The 25,600-nt window shown below is 46.8% G+C and overlaps 1 protein-coding gene across 1 annotated transcript; it reads right to left on the bottom strand.

Moving 5' to 3' along the window:
- Positions 1–1,353: 1,353 nt before the first annotated feature.
- adam19a (ADAM metallopeptidase domain 19a) lies at positions 1,354–25,047 on the bottom strand (the record flags this gene model as incomplete). Its single annotated transcript, XM_062449982.1, has 20 exons — positions 1,354–2,270; positions 3,481–3,689; positions 4,175–4,426; positions 4,765–4,864; positions 5,899–6,040; positions 6,380–6,488; positions 8,210–8,287; positions 8,442–8,646; positions 9,331–9,439; positions 10,228–10,423; positions 10,710–10,799; positions 11,907–12,084; positions 12,173–12,315; positions 13,017–13,101; positions 13,713–13,879; positions 14,482–14,553; positions 15,245–15,310; positions 17,319–17,505; positions 19,973–20,049; positions 24,937–25,047. Coding segments are annotated over 20 exons (2,628 nt in total), but the record flags the coding sequence as incomplete, so codon positions are not given.
- Positions 25,048–25,600: the final 553 nt, after the last annotated feature.

The following is a 25,600-nucleotide window of genomic DNA, read 5'->3' as shown; positions in this document are numbered from 1 at the left end:
GATCACGTCACGCGTCCGGCGCGAAATCCACCCGGCGGGGTTGTTTGGGCGCTACACGTCCTGGTAATGGGCTCGGAAAACGTCTGCATCGATATATCTCCCCGCAAGGCCGTTCTTCCTCCTCTGTCCGTTAACGCCGCCGCTCCAGCCGCTCTCAGGGACACCTCTCCAAATACATTACTCACTAGAGATAAGTGTACCCGGTTTGCAGATATCTCATTTTCATTCCGACCGGAGTCCATTGCCGGGACCGAGTAGCCTACAAAAGGATTTTCTTCCGGACCGGGCTAAGAGTAACATTTATAGACAACATTTATACAACTTCGTCTCAATCTATCTCCCTCCCTTTCACATAGGCTACGTACACACACACTGCATACTATACCTGACTGTCATAACCTAGGTCCAATTATTGAACTCCATAGTCGGAGAGTAGCCTTTTACTGAAGTGATCCAAGTGAAGGTCAGGAGTCAAAGAGGTGTTCCTACTCTCAATGAACAGGCTAAACCATCTTTTAGTAGGCTATACTACAGTAACAGTTAGTAGGCTATAGTAAACCGCAGGGCACATGGGTAAAGAATTGTGAACAAAGTCCCCTGTAGCCCAATCATAGTATAATATCCAGTATTTTAATAAGAGTTTTGTGAAGTGTTGTGAGAAGGCAGAGAATGTTCTTTTGGGATAATTACAACACGGTAGAAAGTGGAACTTAGCCAACGTCTCAACTCGGCAGCCCCCAGGACAAACACATTGGTTTATATTAACCTAATGAAAAACCATTTCCCCTCATTATGAGCTTGAACAATTCTTGGATTTGTGCTTTGAAGGACCACTTATAAGACATACAACAGGTTGCCTAGGGAGGGGTCACATGGTGCCTCACTAGGTAGTGCACTGCAGGGGCCCTGGTTTGATTCCAGACGGGTCATTTCCCGCATGCTCTACCCTCTCTCTATCCCCTACCTATGTGTCTCTTATCTTAATAAAGCAGTAATGCCAAAAAATACACCATGAAAAAGGTTGCCTGGGACGCTGTGTACTTAAATATTTCATAAAGATGCTTCAAATCTGCATACAAGATTTTCCTATTAAAAAGACGGTAGCCTTGGAGATAGATGTCGTTGAAGATTGAATGTAGTGGAAAATCTGATCCTATTCATTTTACTGTTGTGTGCTTGCATTTAATATGATACAATATCAGATGCCTTTGGAGTATTCAACCCTGTATCTTTTCCCACAGTGGCTAAAATGTCTTGATACATACCATATAGGCTCAAATGAAAGATGTTAGCTGTTAGCTCTCTGTTTGTTTTAGTAAGATGGAAATGTACAAGAACCACAAGGCAGTTGAGTAAAATGTGTGTTTTTTATGTAACAATTTAAAAGTCGTACACACAGAAAGAAACATTCAAATCAAATGAACATGAAGAGCCAGGGGTGCATTCAGGATTCAGCGTTGACTAAGCGCTCTACATTGTAAACAGCTTTGAAGAAAATGTTTTTAACACAGATTTCAGATTACTACCTGCGATGGTGCCTTTTCTTTAGAGATTAAAACTTGTTAATCTATCACTCTGTGCAAAAGTAAACATACCATATTTAAAACGTAAAACGTTTTAAGTAATTCAACGTATCGCATTCATACTGTCATACATAATTAAAAAGATCTTTAAAACATTTATTCTCATTCTGAACACACCCCTGGGTTGATGAGACCTCTTTGGCACATGACATAAACTTTTCAAAAAAAATAAAAAAAAATAAAAAAAACGACAATAATAAAGAAAAATGCTAGCGTTCTATAAACAGCGTGCGTAAACAAGATTGACAAACAATAAAAACTCAAATCAAGATTTTGGCAAAGTGACCCCCCCGCCCCGCCCCCCAGCTATGCTGTAACATTTGATTCAGTCTGCAAATCCATGTCGTGCAAAACCTCGTCATGACCGGATCGCACTCTGGACGGGGTCGAGGTTGTTTGTTTCAAGACGGACAGGGCTGACCCCCGGTTGGTTGTAGGACAGAGGTATGCGTTACCCCAACCACCCCCTTACACCCACCACCACCTCTCCTTCTGTTCCCCTCCACCTCCCCTCATACCAGCCTCTCCATCAGGGTCTCTCTTTAGTGCAAATAGGCTGACTGATGCGCTGCTGCCGCCTGATAGGCTGACGGGACACTGCTGGTGCCTCTTCATTGGCTGAGACTCCCCCGGGGTCATTTTCGGAAAGGTGACGAGGCTGTGTTTGGTTTCACTCCAGGGACTGGTCTGTGAACAGACAGGGAGGGAGGGAAAATGTGTGTGAAGACAAGGGAGGGAGAGAGAGAGAGAGATGGGGAGAGAGAGAGAGGAAGAGAGAGAGGGAGAGAGAGAGAGAAAGAGGGAAAGAGAGAGAGAGAGAGAGAGAGAGAGAGAGAGAGAGAGAGAGAGAGAGGGGAGCGAGACATTGTTTATGACACGCAGTATGAACCAAACTATTAACAGGTAATGAGAAGCAGTGCATAACAGATCGATAATGGTCTACATTTACAGTAGTGTCCGCCTGGGAGGATAGATGAAGGGACACAGAGAGAGAGAGAGAGAGAGAGAGAGAGAGAGAGAGAGAGAAGGAGGGATACAGTAAGAGATGGATCCAAACTTCCCAAACTGATAAAAAAAACGTTGGTCAACAACCAAACCCAGCGTGCATCGCAACTACCTCCATCACAAACGTCCAGACGGAAAAGTCAAACCGAGCGAGGCGCCGTTTCCTTTTATTTCCGAGAGAGGCAGGCCTCCTGCCACCTCATCACCGGTGCAAGGCCGGTTTTGTGAGCAGAACATCTGGGACGGCATGAAGCAAAAATTGATTGTCTAAGGCTGAGCTCAGAGACAGAGAGATCTGCGCTTGACAATGCCCATGCCGGCTTCAAAACCCTTCCTACCTGCCTGCGAGACATGCTGCTTATCTCGCCCGACCTAAGCTCTGAGAGACGAAGCTACACACACACACACACACACACACATCGACACACACACCCCAATTCATCCAACCAACGTACTCTCCTGGCTGTGACAGCTTTGCAAGCTGAGTCGAAAACAGAGTGAGGCAGCGAGATGGAGATATAGGAATCAAGGGAGGCTATATTTTTCAGTACTTACAACCCCTTCAACTTTTATTATGAAAGACTCATAAAGAACATTGAAAGTGAGGGGGATTGGGTTGGAAAAACAACTTTAACAATGGTTACTTTATGAGCCTGAGTTTTCGTATTGCTTATTCTAGATAGAGGTATCAGGAAGGACAATGTTGGACTTGGGAGGTCAATTGAAAACCAAAACAGCAACGTTTGGGAATTTGGGGATTTTATTTCACTGGGAAAAATTGTTGATTTAATAAAACCCTGACTACTCCTAGACACAATTATGCATATCAATCTGATAACCGCTCATGTAGCCTTCAGTGTGTGTGTGTGTGAGTTTATGTGTCAAGACCCACCTGAGTGCTTTGAGAGGGGGGATAGCCGTGACCTTGCCCACTGGCTTGGGTCCCACTGTGGGAGGCATCATCACTAGCAGCCCATTGGAGGGTTTGGCAAGCCCCGCCCCTCGTGCCGGGCTCATGGGCAGGACTCCTCGGGGGGGGCTGAGAGGGAGGGGCCTCTGAGGCGGGGAGGGAGAGTGTCTGGGCTGGAGCTCTGAAACCAGCTGGGAGAAATAGACATGCAGAAAAATGATAAGTAGAGAGAAACGGGGAAAGAGAATGTGTTAAAATGACAAAAAAGGAAATTAACCCCCCCGCCACATCCAAATCCCCTGGTCTACTTGCAGACCAAGAACACAGGAACGCAAGCACACTGGCAGTGGAACCTCTTCACCCTCTCTTACAATACCATTCAAGACGCTACTAATCCCAGGGCTGCCAGTGCTGGGTTTGGCTGTGTTGTTCTACATCTGCTACTCTGCGTAGCTCCTTACATTTGTCCCAGGGAGAAACTCATTTTCACCCACAAACGCAGTGTGCAACATCACAGTCCACAAGAAAACAAAACAAACAAATACACATTATGTACAGGATACTGCTTGTTCATCCGTCCCTGTTCCTCGTATTAAAATACACCGTAATACCATGGAGATGTACATTGTTTGAAAAGCTTGTGAATGATGCGAAGGCCGACACGTCCGGGACTCACCAGTGGCGAGCGTGTCGGGTTGAGGGGGAGCGGCTTCTTGGGCGGAGTCAGTTTCCGAGGCGTGGCGGGGGATTTGGGCGGGGCCGAGGGCGGCCTGCTGACGGGCAACGGCGGGCGGGGCACCTTGAAGTCCCGCGGCGTGCCGCGCGGCGAAGGGGCGGGCCTCAGGGGACGCACAATGTTGACCGGCTGCGTGCCGTTGGGGATGGGGCCGGGGCGTAGAGGGAGGACCTCTTTACTGGTGTGAGGGAGCTGAGGGAAGGAGGACACGGCCGAATGAAACGAAAGAGTCGGCTTGGTACTGAGGAGACGTGAGGCGCTGAGAGGAGGGGAGGGAGGATAAGGAGAGAGGAGAGGAGACAGAAAGAGTCGGCTTGGTACTGAGGAGACGTGAGGCGCTGAGAGGAGGAGGGGAGAGAGGATCAAGAGAGAGGAGAGGTGACAGAAAGCTATTACAGATGGTAAAGACTCCGCAGGAGAAGAAAAACTTAAGGTCATGCTGAGCTGTTAGTGGGCTTTCGTCCACCTGAGTTTGCGACGTCTGGAAGGCAAGGTCAGACGTACAGGTCACCACACACACACACACTCACCCCCTTGTGACTGTGAGGTTTGTTTGCTGGCCCGACCACCTTGAGGTGGAAGGCAGGGTTGAGATGTCCGTTCTTTCCCTTCTCGGCAGAGCTCTCCAGCCTGAGAGAGGGATGAATAGGAATGCATGAAAGAGTATTCGGTCTCGTCAAACAAAGAGACATCGACTAGACATAGATCGCATCGGCTCAATATTTGAAGGCCGCCTTGGTATTTCAGACATATTTTTCATTGTGATGAAGTCACACGTCAGTTAAAGACCGTGTCCGCTGCCGACAGCACAATGCAGCCTGCTTACACTTCTGGACACTTCCTTCTTTGAGAGGAGGAGATGCCGATAGTTTCTGGAAGGTTTAACTCGGCATGCACATTTGAAGAGCTACAGTCTCACAACACGTGTTTACGCACACACACTCAATATAAAAGAAATGCTAAATGCTCCACACACACCCTTACAGCACTGAACTGCAACTTAACTCAAATTGTCAGCCCAAAAAAGAAAAGAAAAAAAGAAATCCAGTGCAGCTGGTACAGCTCAAAGCCCTTTAATCATCCAAACTCTTAACTAGTCCGTTTTTCCCTTTGTATTTAAATATTCCCCTAGATTTCTTCAGTCCTGTCCTTTCTTGGTCCAGCGTCTATTTTCGCCCCCCTTCCGTTTTCATTTAGAGGGTCAAGTGGCTATTCTGCCAAGGGCACCAGAGAATGAACTAGCTAACCGCCATTTTAGATGAGATCCAGCGTTTAGCTGAGTCTACCCAGTAAAACAACTTGGCTTGGTGTATTCACAGTAAAGCATGCTTTGCAGACAAGGCTATTTCCGAAGCTCTAACTTATTTTGGGTTATGACAGCCTTGCCTGTCTGTGTACAGTACACATCACTGATGTTAGGATAGAGCAGCAGGCTTTACAAGGGAATGTTGTTTACACCAATAAAGGTGTGCCAAGGGCAGACTTGACCTCCCTCCCTTTCTCCCACCCTTCCAATTTACCCATTTACTGTCTTGCTTTCTTTCTTCATTACTTACTTCTCACATTAAGGATTCCCTCAGGCAAAGATTAAAAAAGAAGGATCCATTTGTGTTGGGAGTGTGTGCTGTACCACAGTATCAGGTCCACAAGGTTAGCATAGCTACCTGTTAGCCTTGTTCTTCTCCCTCTGGGAGAGCCACTTGTGGTACCAGGAGGACTTAATCTTGTAGCAGTAGAAAACCAATAGAACTCCAGGAAGCAGGACCAGGAAGGCAAACAGCAGACCCACCACCAAGCCCACCTGACCTGGGGACGGGAGAGAGGAGAGGAAGGGGGGGAAGGTGTTACGTTCATATACTTTTCATTTCTTTCTAGAGAGGAAGAGGGAATATTGGTCAAGACGGGCATTTCATTCAGGGAGTACTTAGATAAAGGATAACTAGCATTGTGCTAGTTCTGCTATCTATTACACAAAAGATATTCAGAAAGACAGGCTTGAAGGTGGATGAGTGAGTCAGAGAGTGAGTGAGACAGTGAGTGAGAGAGTGAGAACCTGCATGTGCACCTGTATGCCTGTGTGTGTACATACGTGTTTGCATGTGTGTGTACATGTGTGTGTGCATGCGTGTGTTAAGGTTGACTCACTGTCGTACTGGACAGGCCCACTGTCCACACTGCCTCCCAACCCTGGCTTTTCACAGAAGGGTGGAGCCCACCCACGACTACAGTGACAGTTTCCATTGCTGTTACACACCTGTGGAGGAGAACACACACACACACCCAGACACACACACCCACACACACACATGTTGTGTCAGTACCTGATTTCCTCCCAAGTTAAATTGAGATGTCTGGCTAAATGCCAAACAAATTAAAGTAGCTAAGTGCTTGTTTACAACCGGAACCAAGGTGCGGAAAATTCGGGATTTCTTTACTCTATGGACCGACAGTGACATCCCGAAGTGAGAGATTTCTCACTTTCTTTAACCCAAAATTGCACGAAAGTGGCAAATCAAAGATCTAAGTGTTGAAACTAGTTTGACTCCCCATCAAACCCTTCTGCAAGTGATTAGCATTTTCCACCTGATTAGCATCTCCAGGCGCCGCGCATTTGTTGTTTTCCCCTTCGATTATAAGGAGAGAAATGTGTCCATGCCTCAATGACACTGAGATCTAAGGATCATATTAGTGAATATAATGGCTATTTACGCCTTATGAACATGTCATTAAAGAAGCAGAGTATCCATGAGGCCCTGATAGTGGCATAATGTGGTTTCTTTGCCTTCATTTGAACCTCTTTCTCTTTTCAAAACTTTTGCCTGACAACGTGCTTTTTTGTTGGGTGTGAAAACGGAGCTGCGCACGACGCCAGCAGAAACAACAGCTGCACGATGCTGCAGCTCAGGGCTGACATGGTACCAACCGCCTGTTTTTTGAAATTTGTTTACATCCGACAGCCGCTCGGGATATATTCATATTGATCCACGGGATCAATATGAATCCAATGATAATGCAAATGAAAAGTCGGAAAAAAGGGAGAGTGAGCGAGAGGGAAAAGGGAGGGTAGGGAGGAGAGGCACAACTTTGCTTTAAATAATCCTTCCTCAAAGCCATTTCCATTTGCTGGCCTTTCGGAGTGAGGGACAAACAAAGGAAGACAAACAGAGAATTTTAAACTGGGTGGAGGGAGAGGGGATTAAAAGGAGGGGTGTGTGTGTGTGTGTATATGGCTTGTCTGTGGGCTAAGAAGGGGTTGGGCAAGGGAGATTTGCAGTCCTAATCGAATGATACTGCCAAGCTAATGGAACAACCCCAACCCCCCCCCCCCCTTCTCTCTCTCCTTAACAAGGGTAAATAGTTTCTTTTTCTTTTTCTTTTTTTTTATGACGAAACGGAAGAAGGATTGAAAGCAGGGAAAACAAAGATTTGCATTCGTACTCCACGCTCTTAACCTCGATGGTCGTAAGTCATTCCAAACATAACAGGTCGACAGGTTGTCAGAGGAGAGTGGGTCCGGGTTGGTGCCGATCGGGCTGAATGAATCACTGCCCACTGTGGCCTCAAACCCGGTACCTAACTGCGCACACAAGACGGTGGATATGTATGTATTCATCTGTAATGATGACGACCATTGCCATCCTCCTCTGTCATGTAGCTGAGGGGGACGGAGGCTGAAAGTCCGTCTACAATTCACTGAACTCCCATCACTTTTTATCACCCAGAACACGTGTTATCAAAGCAGACGGCCAAGCTTGTTTATGGCCCTCATAAACACAGATATGATCCTCTAGGTTTGCTTCTGCCTGTGTTTTACCTCGGCAATAAATAAACAGTCACTCCAGGAGCTGTGCTCGAGTCATCTGTTCTCTTTATTTGACAAGAGATGGGGTGACAATGCTGAATGCTCTACCTTCTGCCCAAGGACAGTAAGTGAGTTGCGGCTGACTGTCGGTGTGTGTATGTGTGTGTGCTTACCCCATGCCTGTGACAGCGAGCAATGCAGCTCTCCAGTTGTATGAAGGAGGCATTTTGGCAGCGACGGTCTCGGCACACCTACGAGTACGGCAACACACACACACAGATTTAGCGCAGGTGAAACGAAACGAAAAACACAACCAAAGTTGTGTGCATTCCGTCCTATGCACCGTGCGTGCACAACCAAGCATGTGTGGTGGGAAGGAACAGGTGTTGGGGTCTCGCTTCTTGCCTTGCCCTCGTCACACTTGGTGCCGGTCATGACCAGGCCCGGGTCGGGGAGGTCCCCCTGGCCGTCCTGGGTGGTGTAGACGTAGGTGCCCCGGCACTTCACCTCCATGCCGTCCGTACGGATGGTGGTGTCGATGGACACGGCGTTGGTGCCCTTGGGCTTCTTGGCGGCACTTTGGCACTGGATCTTGCCGCACTTGGCATCGCTGTGGGCACCAAAAGCGCGCGCACACACACACACGCGCGTCAAAACGTTAGCGAAGACACCCGTGGGTACTCTCCATCTTAAGCATGCTGAACAAGGGAACCACACAGAGCCACCAAAAGAAGGGATTAGGAAATGGATGAATTCAAATTCTAGTTGAATACAGTAGATTATTGAAACGAGCTCTTGGATACGTGAGCAAGGATGTGTATATATGGCAGCTGGTCTATCCTCTCCATCTTCTGATCCGGCAAGACCGCCCCTAGAGTCCTCTATAATGGAGCTGGCTGACGGCCTATCACGCACATACAGGATAGACGTCCACTACCTTCATCTCACTGCCTTATTTGCATAGCTAACATGCTAATTTGGCATTATTGATTGGCCATGGCGCCCCGCCATGAAAAACATCTCTAAAAGAGGAATTAAAGTCTGAGTCAGAGTGCGTGCGTGTGTCTGTGTGTGTGAGACAGAGATACCATGCGGGTTTGTAAGGCTACTCAACGAGGATGAAATGTTGAGATGAAGCAAAGTATGTTTGTGAGGGAAGCTGCTTTGGAGAGACTAAGTCAACAGTATTTTGTCTGAGTTAAAGTGTAACAAGACTGGCAATATGGAGAATATAGAATGAGGGAGTTCTAGAATATTTCAGCTGACTTGTTTGCGCCTGTGGTTAGGGTCTCACCTTTTCTCACACTTCATATAGTTGCCTTGAGAGTCCTTGCCACAGTTTCCAAACGCATTCCCGGCTGCGTTGACGTCCTGGAAGCAGGCATCGTGGGCAGGACTGGCACCTGAGGAAGCCATCCGTTATGTAAATCATCTGTCGTTACCGTGTTAATCAATTCTCATTAAACATTCATGCCGTGGGTAATTCCAGGTCGAATCAGAGTTAAATTTAGAGCAAAAACTGCCAGATTTCAGTTTTAAGCAGAACTATAATTGGGAGTGAAAGGATATTTTGTAGAGGACCAGTCAATAACAAAGTAAGTTCCTCTGAAGTTCCACCTTCTACATTTCAGTACCGGACAGTAACCCCCCCTAATATGCCAACATCCACTGGCTTTGAAACAGGAACTAATAAGCACTGTTTATTTTAGTCAACTACAACCAGATGGATGGTCTGGCACAGGGGACAGTTCGGTTACTTTTCCAAAGACCATCTTGATTGGCTTTGAGGCAGCCATGAACTTAGTCCTCTAATCCAGTTTGAAGGTGTCAACCCCTATCCTGTCATGCATTATCCATGTAAATGAGCTGAGGCAGGATACTCAATGCTACCTACAGTATCATGTAAATGCAGGGGCAAAGGTTTAAGATCCTTATCATTAATTATGCTAATAGTGTTCTTTGGAGGAGATATTAATCAAATGCCGGAGTTTCTCATGCTACCGACGTCAGAAGGTGAAGATGTGCATCTATTACCAAGTTAGGTACTTGATTAAAGCATTTGACTAGGGTTATCAAAGAGCACACTGTACCCAGGGAACAGGGTAAAGGGTTAGTGTGTGTATGGGAGAGTGTCTACATATAAGGGATCCATTAACAAAATCAATAACTTGACCGGTATTCAAATGCTTACCATAGCCCCATAGTTGTAGGCATTGCTGCTCGTGAGTGAGGCACATGCCGTTGTAGCAGTAAGCCAGCCCATACTGACAGGACGAGCCGTCCAGCAGATAAACGTTAGCGGGGCAGTAGGGAGAGCCACCCGTGCAGTACTCTGGCAGGTCGCACGCCCCCGCCGGCCCACGACACATGGTACCTGCCTGCTTCAACTGGACAAGAGGTGGACACAACCATTCATGGAAGGAGGGGTGAGGAAGTGAAGAGATCTGTGTGTTTGTGTGTCTACATGGTTACTGGGCACTCTATAAGTGTACAATTAGCATTTCAGTAAATGAAGTGAATTGCAGCATAGGTGCTAAAAGGCTTATGGAATTGCCAAATGAGCTATAGCAATGTGACAAACGTACTTTAATGTTGCCTTGTTTACAGGTCCACAGATTGTATTGAAACACTAAACGGAGTCAGCTTTGGCCGACACAAATTTGTGTGTCTTACTTTACAGTCCTTGCAGCAGACACCGTGAGCACACTCTGCCTCTTCCTTCAGGGTGCAGTTGTTGGCATTGCAGCAGTTGTTGGTACACTCCTGTGCGCGCACACACACAGACACACACGGCACACACAAGCACCCTCTTAGTAATCTCACTACACACATTATCAATGCAGCACGACCGTGTGCCCACACATACGAGCACCTCTTCTTCTCACATTCACTGATGCGTCTCGCTCACAGACACACAGACAGACACAGAGACACTCTCAGCTGAGATACCCGCTCCTCAACTCTCTCTACTTCTCTTCTCAACGGAGGGTGTTAGTTCACAGGTGGGAGTCGGCGTGACAACGCTGATCGACACGTCAAAAGTTTTGCGAAGGTGGCGGTGGTGGTGAGGGGGAAGGGGGGTTGGGGGGGGAAAGCATGCCATCGTACTCGTGTCAGACGGAGATGAAAATGACATCTCCCGTTGCCATGGCGCCCCGGTCGGGCTCGAGCCCAGACACTCTGAACCGACGTGGAAGTCGGGAAAGCGAGAAACAGCAATTATGCAGCGGGGAGACAGGGGATCAGGACCTGCAACCATGGGAAGGGCCCCTACATCGACTTAAGACAAGAGGCTTCCGTTACTATGGAGTTTGGAGAGGAGTTCATCATCGAGTGCCTTCTCTGTAAACAATATGGCTGTAACTTTTGAGTCCTGCATGAGTTTGACTGGCACAGTGAGCTGGAAAGGTTACAAAGCTGTATATGGAACGCCCATACCCTTGTTTGCATGAAGCTGTCAATTCTCCTCCAGGACTGGTATGGCTTGGTAAAAAAACAATGAAACCTTGTTGGCGGCCATAATACTTAAACAGGTGGCTTGTTAGATGGCGGTTCTATCCTCGCTGTGTACCTGTCAGTTGTGGTTTGAGTGGGAGTCAAAACAACCTCTACATAGCCGGTGATTCTGTCAGCTAGCAATTAGCTTCTCTTGTTTTTCAATCTGCGTTGCTGGCAATTGAACCAAATGTAATGTACCTAACCGCGTGTCCACCAGGCGTGAACACCTCGATTGTCCCTCACAAGACACGTCTTGCGGAATATCTTAACGCTCCTAGATCTGTACACAAACAAACCCCCCCCCAAAAAAAAACAAACGCATCGATGCACCGCCAGTGACCTGAGAAGAAGTGATGCAGGCTTGCTTCTTACCTCCGGCTCACCGCAGTCGCACTCCTCTCCGTCTTCCACAAAGCCGTTGCCGCAGCGCTTGCCCCCCACCAGGTCCTTCATGTTGGGCATGTTGAAGAGGCACATCCCCCCTCCCTTCTGGAAGTAGCTGTCAAGGTCCCGCTTGCTACAGCGGCTGAACACCCGTGGAAACGGATGCCTGTTATCCCCCCCCAAAAAAAGACTACAATCAGAACAACTGCTGCGTCCATTTTGTCTCCTCGGCGGACATTTTGTGTCTTCTTTACCCTGTTGCGGCGGCCATGACACAGCCGCCCTGCTCGGCGGAGGCCTCCACACAGCAGCCCTCGTGATCGTGGCTCATGCCAAAGTTGTGGCCAATCTCATGGGCCATCGTAGCAGCTGCACCAATTGGCAAATCCGAATGGTCCTGTGGAAGCACCGAAAGAGTCCATCTCTTCATCACACGCAAAAAGTTTTTCAGAACGGATATTCAGACTGATAGCCAACTTGGCAACCACGTCAGGAACCATATCTCCGAACATAGCTTTTTCTGGTCTAATGAGGTTCTTATCTCTACACTTGTACATCAAAGGCCCGCGTGCCTTCATGCTGTTATTCCTTACAAGACATCAGCCGTTCTCTTGATCTCTAGGTCTCTCTCCCGCTCGTGGCCATCCACCTGCGGCGAGCGCTGTTCAATCTACTATGTTGTTTTTATCCCTGTGTGCGAGTGCGTGTGTGTGTGTGTCCATTCACCGGTGCTGTTGCAGGATGGCCACATTAGGATTCTCAACCCGGCCTTAGGACCTAGGAGAGCTCATCTAATAGAAGCCTATTAGAAGCTAATCAAGCGTGGTGCAGCTATCGATCTGCTTGGCCTGCCCCCGCACCCACCTCACCACAACACCATTGAGAGATAGGTAGGATACATATTGACACACAAACACACACACAGATAATCAACAAAACACACACAGACCGATACAATCAATCCCACACACACGCACAAATTCGACGCGACACACGCATCAAAACACATCAAAACACCTCGACAAACAACACGCGCACACACTCGCCAACACAAACACCGACAATCAGCACCACAATCATCTCCGGGTCCTGACATACCACATTGATGCCTCCAGAGTTTTCCAGGCTGCACATGCCTTCCAATGGAGCCATCCCGATGGTTGTTCCTTTGAATATCACACCCCTATAACACACACACACACACACGCACACAAGTAGGCACGTAAACACACACACACACACCAAAAGAAAATCACTTAACCTTAATTTCCACCGTATTGATGTGCAGCAGCTAGCTTTGTGGTGGATTCACATTGATTGCAGGTACAAGCGTCTTGTAAGACAGAGACAGGCGATGGCGAGGCCAGGCTTCCAGACATCACTCTGACTGCTGCTCGTGTCTCTCAGTAACAGTTGTCACTTAGCTTTCCAAACCTAATCAAACACAGTCCGAAAAAATCAACAATAACACGGGCCCTCCGGAACTCCAAAACTAATTACGACCAACAGAGGGGCCCCCCAATTCGGGCTTTATGGATGAGAGTGTGCTGGCAGGCAAGCTGTGAGCGCGCCGCCCCAACGCACCGAGGCGAGTCCTTCCAATTACACCTCGCCAAGATCTTTAAGTTAATAAAACCGCCGTCGAGCTAATCGTTTTATCAATCTGTTCCCTAACGAAGTCTGAAATTGTTACAGGGGACGTTAAGAGACGCGTGCGCGTGTCGTTTGTGTACGCCAACGTGCCCATGCGCTTGTGGGTTTCGCGCATGCGCCCGTGCATGACCCATCACTCACGTCAGCAGCTGGGCATTGTCATGCTTCTTGCGAGACTTGAGCTTCTGCCTCCACTGCAGGAAGGACCAGAGGGTGGCGTTGGGCTCCTCGCTCACGATACACTGGTCCCGTTCTGTCCACACCTCCAGACCAATCAGAGGCACCCGGATGTTCAGAGCCCTGTAGAACTGAAACGCACACAACAATAAAACACCCGCTAAAGCACTCAAACGCAGTTCAGCTCAGGACCGTGTGATCGTATATCTGCTAGGCACGCACGATTCCCGTCTGTAGACCGGCCTTCTGTATGGCTCACTAACTGGATAGCACAATCGCACAATGGATTGCTCCTTTGATCTCATTTGAAACAGCTATGGTCCGTACTCATTAAGGAACGCAGTCACACAAGACAATGTCAAAACCCGCCTCAACCTTTCTGTATTAGCAATGTCCTTCCTAGTTGGAAGCGATACTTTTATCAAATCAGGTCTCTGCGTATGACCAGACAAATAGTTTGAAGCGATTTGTTAAATATGTGTCATTTTCAATCTCTTTCATAGGACATTCTCACAGCCGGGCGAAAGCGAAAGAACTTGAAGGGACAAAATAGATTAGAAAGAGTAAAGTAGCTCATTCTAAATAGGAGAGACTTACTGGTACACTAGTAATTTTGTTGGGGCAGACTACCGCCCATGCTCTGACAGAATCTATTATACTGACACTGTCAAGCACAGGTCTGTTTATGCCTTCGGAAACAGCATCCAAGACTTGCAAAATACAGCTGGCTTACCTTATCCACATAATTGGCAATTTCCATTATCCTCAGTTTGGTCTTCTTATAGTCCTTATTCTGTCGTTTATACTATATAAAAAAGAGAAGTGTGAGTAGCACATACTAATGTGCGGCACTGTTGGTGTCAGTAAATATTACGAAACATTTCAACATTCAAATAAAAATGTGCCCCCCTTCCCTAATCAACCTTCATAATATACTCCAATTACTCCCAAAAATCAACAACAATGCATGGATAGGATGCTATGGTCCGATTGGTCACCATGCACTGTTACCAGCAGCCAATGGTAGCTAGCTAGAGCAGGAAATAGCCCCTCATAAAGATAAAACTTCTCATCGCCAAAGCCCAGTGTCTATTTAGGAGAATGAGCTTTTCTGCCATTAAACCCAACGAGAAACTTCTCATTAGAATGACAAATCCTTCCCTCTAGTCCTCGTATGCTTGCCTACACAGCTACATTATTATCAGGCTGCTGTCCTCTCGCACACTCTGCCCTGAGTTTAAGTGTGGAGGAAGCCAATTAGACTGCAAGAGATAATTGTTCGCATTGTTTTGTATTCAATTGTGACTGATGCTTCCATGGCTGCTTGACGTCATTGGATGAATGCGAAGGCGCCCCCCTCACATGCACACGCGAAGCAACGCACACGCACACGTGTGCACGCCTAAAAACGAGACACGTATACGCACACGCACCCACACACCCACCCACACACACACACACACACAAAGAGCAGTTAGCAGTGATTGTTAGCTCACCAGTGTGCTGTCTGCAACAATATAGAGCTCCATGTACTTGGTGGTTCCCCAGGCGTTCCTCCTAACCTGGAGAAGTCAGACAAAAGGGGGGTAGAGGACACAGCAAGGCCAATAGGTTACCGGTCGATTTTGGATACTGGACACATGATTGGACGTTCACAACATTACTGTTCCTGTTGCTCTGTGACCACCGGCCAGCCGATCATCAAATCATTTCAACATTGTTATAAACAACAAGGTTATAAACCATGGCAACAGGACAAACAAAGTCAAGTTTTTGGGCAAGTGAAACTTGTGCAGATCTGGTAACAGTACAAACAGCCATATTTGTCTGAAACCCTGTGAGTCTGTTTTTGTGCAACTCTTAAACATTCATCCGTATCTTTCCATCATTAATTTTCTGCTTCGCTAATACTTGATTTCAGCTATTATGTAGAGACTTTGTGGCAATTAAAAATCATTGATTTATGTGTTGAGGCATTGCAGCCAGAACGGGTCTAGACTGAAGACCAATATCATGGAGCAGCAGGGATGCAGTACCCCCTGCTGCTCCACACACACACACACACACACACACACACACACACACACACACACACACACACTCACACAGACACACACACTCTCACACACACGTTCACACACACTCTCACACACACACACAGTCGGATTCAACAGTTTTTTTGGGAAGCACAGAGTGGTCCGAGAGCGGTGTGTGTCTATCGCTGGTATTTCAGCATAACAGCCTAGGATTCATGGCTGGCAGCTCAGGGAATAGGGAACAAAAGTAGTCGAGCCACGTTAAGACGGAGAGGAAGAGAGAGGGTAGGGAAAGACAAACAACTGGGAAGAGCCAATGGAGGTTGGGCCAAACCGTTTGGAGACAGAGAGATGGTGTGAGTGAGAGAAATGGAGAGGAAGAGGGACGGGGAGAGAGAGTGGAGAGAAAGAGAGAGGAGAGTGGCTCATCTCTCTTGGGGGTCCATGTCTAGACAGCCGAGGCCAGAATGACCCACTAAGGGGACATGTTCAGCATTCATGGCAACACTGGAGAAAATTGGTCGTCTGTTTAGGCTTTTCTTCCCCTTCTACTGAGACACACTAACACAGCACCACAAGGTACAGAGACAGGCAAGAGCCATGGTGACCAAACAAGCCCCATCATTCCTCTAGCTTTCAGTCAGCACAGAGACGATTGGGTGCTCTAAAATGGCACTAAGAGAAATCCAATATTGCGTTTGTACCCACATGACAAAAAGATGTTCATTTCCTCTGCAGGAGAGAATACACTCGCCAAGTGTGTGTGTGTGTGTGTGTGTGTATGTGCTGTACGCACATGTGTTTGAGGACAAAATGCTTGCCGTGTGCGTGTGTGTGTGTGTGTCGTGTTGGGAGTGTGAGAGCGTGGGGGTTTAGTCAATAGCTATGTAATCATCTACGGCAAAAAGGGAATCATTACTCTGTCCATCACCACGGAGGTATAAATGAACCACACAAAGAACATCCGTCTCTTTGAGAATATGATACCAGAAACACAGCCAGTCTCACAGCAAAGAGACAGTCGTTCAGTCATTGTGTTCTTTAATGCCATATAAGACTTCTCTGTGAGCCACTGACACCTCATTATTGTTTTAAAAAGGTACATCTTATAACTCTAATCAATCCATTTGAGAACCGGCAAGGTATCCTCTGTGCTGTTAGCATGGGTGATGCGCTTGCGGATAATTCCATTGGAATGTGTGATGTCTTCTTTCTCTGTATGCAAATACCCCAAAACATTCTTTGTTGCATCTCAGTTTGTGAAGCTCTCTGATGCATCAGCACATCCACTACGAAGCCTACCATCTGTCAGACTCAAAGAAAACATGAACTTCTGCACCCACACATTGTCTTCTAGAAGAAAAGAAAACATCTGTGTTGTTTCTAATAAACACAATCTTCCAACTACTTCATCTATAATTATTTGTATTTCTTTTATGCCATTGCTACAAATCCTTTCATGCAGTTGCAAGACTTTGACTGTGTGTTGTGACTGAGGAGGGGTGACGTGTTCCAAATGGGTCTGACAGCTCACCCTTTGATGCAAAGGCTTGAGAAGGCTGGAGATGAGGTCGCGAGGGCGTCCCGTCTGGTGACCGTGACCGCAGGTCCCGCCCGTGCCAGGGAGCTGCTCTGCGCTGGACAGCAAGTGGTGGAAAGAATCCAGCCCTCCAATTGGCTCAAGGTAGTACGTGTCGTTCGAGTTCAAGGATATCAGGCCCCTGTTTATTTGGATAGGGAGAGATGACAAGGATGAGATGATTTGACAGGTACGGTGTCTAAAAGGAGAAGAGGCGACGCTAAATCTCCTTGTGGGGGTAATTCGTTCCGCCTCAGACACGAGCACAGCAACGAATTCTTGAACAAATACCAGAGCGCGGAACAGACATCGAACATTTCACGCATTCTATTAAAAAGTAAGTGACATCCCGAGACGTACGACATGAGAACCCCCCCCCCCCTTGTGAAAAGTCAGTACAGTCTCACAACCCTTCGTGTGCAGCTTGCACGGACCAGCAGGAGGCGCTAGGCGACACCCAGGGCCTGGGAGGAGCTTCCTCGGAGCTTCTGACCACCTCTAGTAAACGCTCCCCTCCTGTGGTGGAGCAGGAGGAGAGCCAGGCCCAGAGGATATGAGGCTGTAAAAGGCAATTTAGTGACAAAGGGACTCGCTCTCCATCAGGCACTGTCACGAAGGCTATCCAAGCTGTCACCGTGTGTGTACTGTGTGTGTGTGTCTGGGTGCCCTTTTTAACATCCACCTCACGCATTTAAGTGTGTACTATGTCTCATACACACATACACAAAAACACACACACACCCGCGGTCATTCGGGCAGGCAGAATGCTAACGACTCCTGGCTCTCTTTCTGACCTCAGTAGTCTGCTAATTGGACGTGAGTGGTTGGAGCTCCACTTAGCCCGTCCGTAATTGTGGGAATGCACTCAGTAATCAGGCTCAGTTGGAGGGAAACGTTAAAACAGAGAGTCGTCCAGAGCTACCTTTAAAGACCACTTCCTATAAACCAAGGGTCAAACGGTTATATTGAGAGTTGTTAAACACGACGAACTCCGTTCATTAAGGGGTACTTTGAAAACTTGAATCAGTCCACATGGAACTCACTTTTTTAATTTATTTGAATTTTTTATGTTTATTATTAATGTTGAAAATTACTTGAATAAAAAGCCATGACATTTTTTATTGACCCATTAAGTCGAGTCCTGGTCAGTGTGTGTGTGCGCTCTGAAGAGTTCAACAGGGGCACTGTGGACAGAGGTCCATTAAGGCCCATCTAATGTGTCTCGTCTTCAGAGCCGTTTGTCTGAGCTGGTGCTGATTCTACCTCAGCCATGACACACGCTACAGACCACGTGTGCTATGAAACAACATGCATGCACAGCCCGTGTCAGCATTAGCACATGGAAGGAACCTAACATCCATGCTTTTATTGGAAATGTGGCTGTAAACACAGGTTTGTAGTTGTAGTTGTGGCGGAAGGTTCTGGCACTGTGCTGTGACTGAATTTCATCCAGTGGTGATGGAATAACACTGTTGCTTGTTAGCATGAGCACCAGAGTGAAACCTGATCCGGGAGGTGCACACTCAGGAACAGTAAATACACAGCAGCAACCAGGCCAGCTGAAGAAGTGCAGAGTACCGGTCAGCGACGGAACATTCCGAACCAAAACAGAACGCTTTGACCCAGAATTGTATTGCTGTTGCTCTGTAGAAGACAAGCTTTTTCGAAAGGCTGACACTGCGATGAATGCGGTCTTAATCTCAACAGTCTCCACAGCATACTACCTAGAGAAATAGCTGACATTATTATGAATGTGTGCAAGCCAGCTTATTTCGGGTTGCTGTCAACAAAAGGAATTTGATTTAGATGGGATTAAGCTCGGTTGTAACAGTCTGCCGACCTCAAGTAACATTTTCATTTGGTTGAATTACAGTCTTTGATGTGTCCTCATGCCTTGCCTCCCCTCAATGGCTATCATTGAGGACTATCTCTCAGTATCTCCTCAATGAGACGCAAAACAAGAGCCTCAGTGATCAACTGCTGTGGTGGATGTAGAGGACAGTGTGTCAGGAATACAGGATATCAGGGACAAATAAGGAAGTTCAATTAATAGTTCTTATGAGAGAAACTTAAACACCCATATCGGTGCAGATTCGCTGAGCAGGCTTTAGGAATTAATTTCAAATGAAAAAACGTTGGGTCTTCAACTGGATCAAAGTCATGAATATTTTTTATTCGGGTGTACCTCTGTGGCGGTGGTATTCTTGCCATGAGAGTGCTCTCATTTCAAAGCATTTGATATGTGAGACTCTGAATTAAATTTGGTTCCGAGGCTGTGAAATCTTTAAGACTTTAAACTGCCACCAACTGTCTCAGAAAAGATTTGAGGAATTGAATTAATGAGTAACTTGCCCAGTGGCTCCCCAAAATCCCCTAAGTATCGTAAATGACCAGAGAGCTATGATGATTTCAGGTTCATAACTTCAATTCTTTGTTAATGGAAAACTCAGTTCACTGTTCCTTACGTGCTGTGTTAAACAGTGATTGGAAACTAACAGTGTAGTCGTGTCGGTGGGGGTCACGATTCATGAATAGCTACATAACTGCACTGCCTAGTACAGTGACACAGACATCCCTATTGGTCATTGCTAGAACCTGTTCTCACGTACCTCACTCCTGCACAGGTACTGAGGGCGACCCAGGAGTCTGTGTGTCCCCTCACACGCCCATGGTAGAAGCAGTGATCCTGGGAGAGAGAGCCAGAGAGAGAGAGAGAGCCAGAGAGAGAGAGAGAGAGAGAGCCAGAGAGAGAGAGCCAGAGAGAGAGAGCGAGAGAGCGAGCCAGAGAGAGAGAGAGAGAGACAGAGACAAAGACAGAGAGAGAGAGATGGAGAGACAGAGAGAGAGAGAGCCAGAGAGAGAGATGGAGGCCGACAGAGGCAGGGGTGTGGGATCAAACAGAGAGAGACGGGCGAGAAAGAGAGATGAGGCGGGAGAGAGAAAGAGAGAGATCAATATTTTTTTTTATCTCATTCCACGGCTTCCATACAAACACTTGACAATGTTTATGCACCCCAGTTCCTATAGTGCATCTCATTAATGAATGGCTCCAGCCAGGGGATCAATATGACGGAGATGCAAGGAGGGGCCCTATATGCCAGCCATGTAAAAAAACAACGTTTCATCGCCGCACGGCAGGTTCCCAAGACGCCTGTTGTCCAATCTTCAACAAATTGGCCCCGGGCGATCGATAATCACACATAATGCCCCCCTTGAGTGTGATTGTGTTCCAGTGTCGGCTGGAGATCCACCGTCACAGCCCCAGCACAGCATTTGCTGGAATGTTCCGACTCTGACGATGGGGTTTAGTGCAGAGTGACAGTTGGATGAGGGGTGGAGGCGACAAGTTTGAAAAGCACCGGCTGACCGTGATGTATGTATCAAGGGTTATTTTAGTGTTGGGAGCAACACTACTTTCATTGTGCCTCTGTTACCATAGAGATCTCAACGTTTTTCTGACGAGCAAGGTCGCTGTACAGCTTGTACATTGCCTAGGTTTTGGTTTCCTGTTACAAACCTTCCGGATCGTAGAGGCACTGGCCCTTTAACAGAAGTTCTGTTAAGTGAATCGTGAACATTCATACCCACTTTAATACATTCACAGACTGAGCTGTACTGCAAGTCCACAGAATGATTCTATAAATATCGGAGCTCATATTTCCAAAGCATCCCTTTTCTGTAGTATGTTTATATGCATATTTATTGAACACAATGTTACTTTCTGTTGAACTTGTTCTCTTCGTCAGAAAACTAACTCCACTTTCCCTTTGAACAGGTGTAGGCCAAACAGGAAACCATGATGCTGTGTCCAGGACGTGATGTCACAATGGTCAGGGAACAATGGCCCTTATTTGAGTTGTGATGTTTTTCGGCATCCCCCGAAACATACAGAGATCCAAGCGAGGGGGAATTAATGCTCCAATTCATTTTTCTGAGCGGTCTTAAATTGTGCATAAATGACAATTCTCAACTATTTAAAAGACTCTGTCAGACCATCAGACCGTGAAATGAGCTCATTTATTTGAACAGCAGAGGCGATGGGGTACACTCATGCATGGCGAACATACAAATCAATTGTCAGTGAAAACGTTCTCCGCCAATCTACAGCCCCTGTATTATTCTCATTCACAAATGCACACATCAACACACATACCCTCACCCACAATACAGTACCTGTGTTGCAGGTGTGAGAAAGAAATGACTTGCCATCTGTGAAGGCATATGTATACAGTCAACAGATGCAGATAAACCATTGAGGCTTCTTCACAACCACACAGAGGTCATGTTAGCCTTTTCAGTGCACCAGTTGTGTTAACTTGAAAGGAAAAGGACAAGGTGGATTGTGTGTCGCCGGTGAAATTGGGTTTTGCAATTTCTGTGCTCTGTATGGAAGAAAACTTCCATTACTATTTTGTGTCCTGTTTGCATGTAGAGAGGTCTGCAGAGTCGCGGTCTACGAGTTTCATGCTACGTTTCTTGTGACCACAGGGGAGAGACCTGCGGCCCTGTGTCACTATCCAGGATACTACAATGAGAGACACAGCAGGAGATTCAAATAGGGGGAATTGCTTTTTCGAAAATGCAGGCTTGTCATACTTGTCGGTAACCCTTTTTTTCTTCATACACTTAGACATCTTTTTACAGAATGTGTCGTACCAAATGTCTCCTTTGCGTTGACACACAAAGAAAAGGAAACACTGTGTGATTTTCTGCTCATTTGCATATCCACCAAATCGGCTGTCAAATTACGAAGGCAGCCACTGTTGCTCAATTTAAATATCGGGCAATTGTTTGGAACTAATGTCCTGTTAAGAAGCAGGGCACTAACAATTTAGCCAATTTTATGTATAGTGTTGTAAAAATTCTCAACCCTATTATCCAATCAAATTTTCTATTTATTTCAAGACTCAAACAATCTAATCCATAATCTAGGGCACCAATTCAAAAAAATATCTATACAGTATATATAGAGTTTTTATTGGGCAGGATAAGTAATACATGGGAATACCTAGCATATACATTGTTTCTAATTTTCTTTTTCCTTTTCCTCTTTTTGATACACTCCACTTATAAATAGCTCAACCTGGGTATTGAACTTGTCATCCAAATTGTTATTTAGAGTGATGAGTCACCTCCAGTTCACATGCATTAACCCCTAAACCCAGACACCATTTAGAAAGCCTTATCTTTTGTTTAGCGATCCCCTGGTGGTTGTGTTGGGTTTGGAATGAACCCTGACCACAACCACCCGAGCCAGGCTGTCCCAGACCACTCAGGGACCAGCACTTTGTGGCTGAGAGCCTGTGGTTCTTAAAGCACTCTCTCCATTTCCTACTTTTCTGTTTTCTCCCTCCCTCATTTCAAATCAATAATGTTCACTCTCTCTCTCTCTCTCTCTCTCTCTCTCTCTCTCTCTCTCTCTCTCTCTCTCTCTCTCTCTCTCTCTCTCTCTCTCTCTCTCTCTCTCTCTCTCTCTCTCTCTCTCTCTCTCTCTCTCTCTCTCTCTCTCTCTCTCTCTCTCTCTCTCTCTCTCTCTCTCTCTCTCTCTCTCTCTCTCTCTCTCTCTTTAGACTCGATAAAGGTCAAAAGCTCCCCACTCTCCACTGTGCCCTCTCTCTCTGTCTCCTGTCTCTATCTTGGTGTGTTTCGTCTTTTTATTCTTCTCTCTTCTTCGTCTCCCATCTCTCACTGTAGGTCTCCCCTCTATAGAAGCGTCATGATGGCCTCAATCTTTAGCTTGGCTTTTCATCACACCAGACCATCAACAAATTCATCCAGTCCTTTGACGACAGATATTCTTTCATAGATAATGGCTGATGGTGGTGGCTGACCACGTGAGAGACCTAGCAAGGCGATCAATGTCAGGCCTGTGGTCCCCATTATCCGTGACCACAACATGGTTTGAATGGGGAGCTTCCACACAAGTGTGTGTGTGGTGTGTGTGTGTGGCGCCATCTTCAGTGTGTGTGCTTGTGAAAACAGTGTGTCTGTGTGCGGGTTTCTGAAGATTGAGTGTGTACAAACAGATACATTGTGTGCCACTATGTGTGTGTGTGAAAATGCCTTTTGACAAGTGAATGTACTGTGAGCGTGGACAGTGTGTGTACTGTGTGTGTATGTGTGTGTACTGTGTGTGCGAATGCTTTTTTACAAGTTTGTGCGTGTGCGTTTGATTCGCTCAGTCAGAACTTGAAAGAAACGTCTGTTCCCCAACCTGAAGCGTCCTCCACTGGTGACTGGTGCTTCCAAGAGGGGACCCCCGGCCATTCAGACTGCCAGTGTAGCCTTTCATATCCCCCCCAACAGGCTGACATCTCCAGCTATAACAGCAAGCTCAGGCCCGCAGACCTGGGCATCCCAGCAGCATGTACAACATACCACCAACAGCAGCAGTACAGGCACTAATCCTTTATGCATCGCTCGTGTCACTGAGAACGTGTGCCTGTTCCTTTCGTCGTGACAAAGTCAAAAAAAGAAATCATCTTCCCTTATGAATTATACAGACGCAAAACATACCCGTGTTCCGACAATCTTTTTTTCCCTCTCTAATTCCGGTTCGCTTTCGTTTTCTTTCTTTTTTTCCCCGCTTCTTCTGTGTATTTCGCAATTGTGAGATGTCAAACTCCGACAAACGTGTCACTTTCTTACCAATGCAAACTCAGCTGAAAGTGGAGTTAAGCCACACAATAAGTTACCACCTCTCTCCGAGTCTGTGATAAGTTCTATTGTTAACAGGAGAAATGACATACTGATTGCACATGACCCGGCAAGGCTTTCATAAAGGCTACATTCCCTGCCAATCACTTCAATTCAGGGAGAGATTATTTCACACAGTCATTACCCTTCATTGCTATCCCTTGTACTGTGCAATTATTCATAGTGAGGGCAAATGTAGTGTTAATCAGCACTGATGACAAAAATGACAAAATTCAAGGATGTGATAAATAAAATGACTTTTTGGGAGGGGACAAATGTTTACGCTAATCTGGAGAGGTGTATATTTTTTACATTTAGTCATTTTAGCAGACGCTCTTATCCAGAGCGACTTACAGTAAGTACAGGGACATTTCCCAGAGGCAAGTAGGGGTGAAGTGCCTTGCCCAAGGACACAACGTCATTTGGCACGGCCGGAAATCGAACTGGCAACCTTCAGATTACTAACCCGATTCCCTCACCGCTCAGCCACCTGACTCCATGCATGTACTGATTCTGGTGTGTGTGTGTGTGTCATGTGGACTTGGCATGTGAGTGTCTCAGAATAATCACATGACGTGATCACAGCCTCAGGGCTGTGAGGAGAGAATGAGTTTGAGGGTGAAGTGGGAAGTGAGAGATGGGAGAAAACCAGAGAAGAAGACAAGAGTACAGAAAAGAAAGAGTACAAGAAGAAAGAAATGGTGACAGATCGAGAGGCGCCAGGCCAGCGAGGAGGGGAAACGGGTGGCAAACCTGGAGGGGTGAACGAATGAAAGAGAACATCAGAGAGAGAAAGGGAACATGGGGGTTGGAGGAGGAGAATGGGGGAGGGGGGGGGGGGGGGGGGCGAGTTTGGGAGAGATTAAGTGAGACTCACAGTGTAATTGGTGGCCACAGTCACTGGCTGCCCATCTTCAGTGTAGTGGGTCTCTGTGAAGTCAGCTCCCAGCAGGTCCCTGTGAGACAGACAGAAATAACGAGAGTGAGAGAGAGCGAGAGAGAACAGGACAGAGTGATGGAGCGCGACAGAGTGATGGAGCGCGAGAGAGAGAGAGAGAGAGAGAGAGAGAGAGAGAGAGAGAGAGAGAGAGAGAGAGAGAGAGAGAGAGAGAGAGAGAGAGAGAGAGAGAGAGAGAGAGAGAGAGAGAGAGAGAGAGAAAAGGAGACATTAAAAGGATTGAGAGTAATAAAAATGAAGACCACGACAGTAACAAATCTGTCCATCAGGACAAAAACATGGACTACACCTCGTAACCTTATCACAGTCCCTTTCTCTCTTATGCCGGCAGCAGGGAACTTCAGAGCGTAAAACTATCTCACGTTTTTAAAATGTTTGCTTCAAAGTAAAGACACGGCACAAAGCTGCACAGCTAATCACAACCTCGTTCTGGGGGCCATTTCCCCTTTTGAAGAAGAGAGAGCATTCTATCATCTCTGTGAGGGATCGGCACATTTGATTTGGGGGGGGGGGGGTATCGGTACAATCTACTCAATTAAACACTGGATCGGGGGGCTTTGAAGGCCTTTCATCTTGATAGACA

Source organism: Osmerus eperlanus, chromosome 23 (assembly GCF_963692335.1).
Source record: "Osmerus eperlanus chromosome 23, fOsmEpe2.1, whole genome shotgun sequence".
NCBI lineage: Eukaryota > Metazoa > Chordata > Actinopteri > Osmeriformes > Osmeridae > Osmerus > Osmerus eperlanus.
The sequence above is the reverse complement of the archived record's forward strand: the minus strand, read 5'-3'. Positions and strand labels throughout refer to the sequence as shown.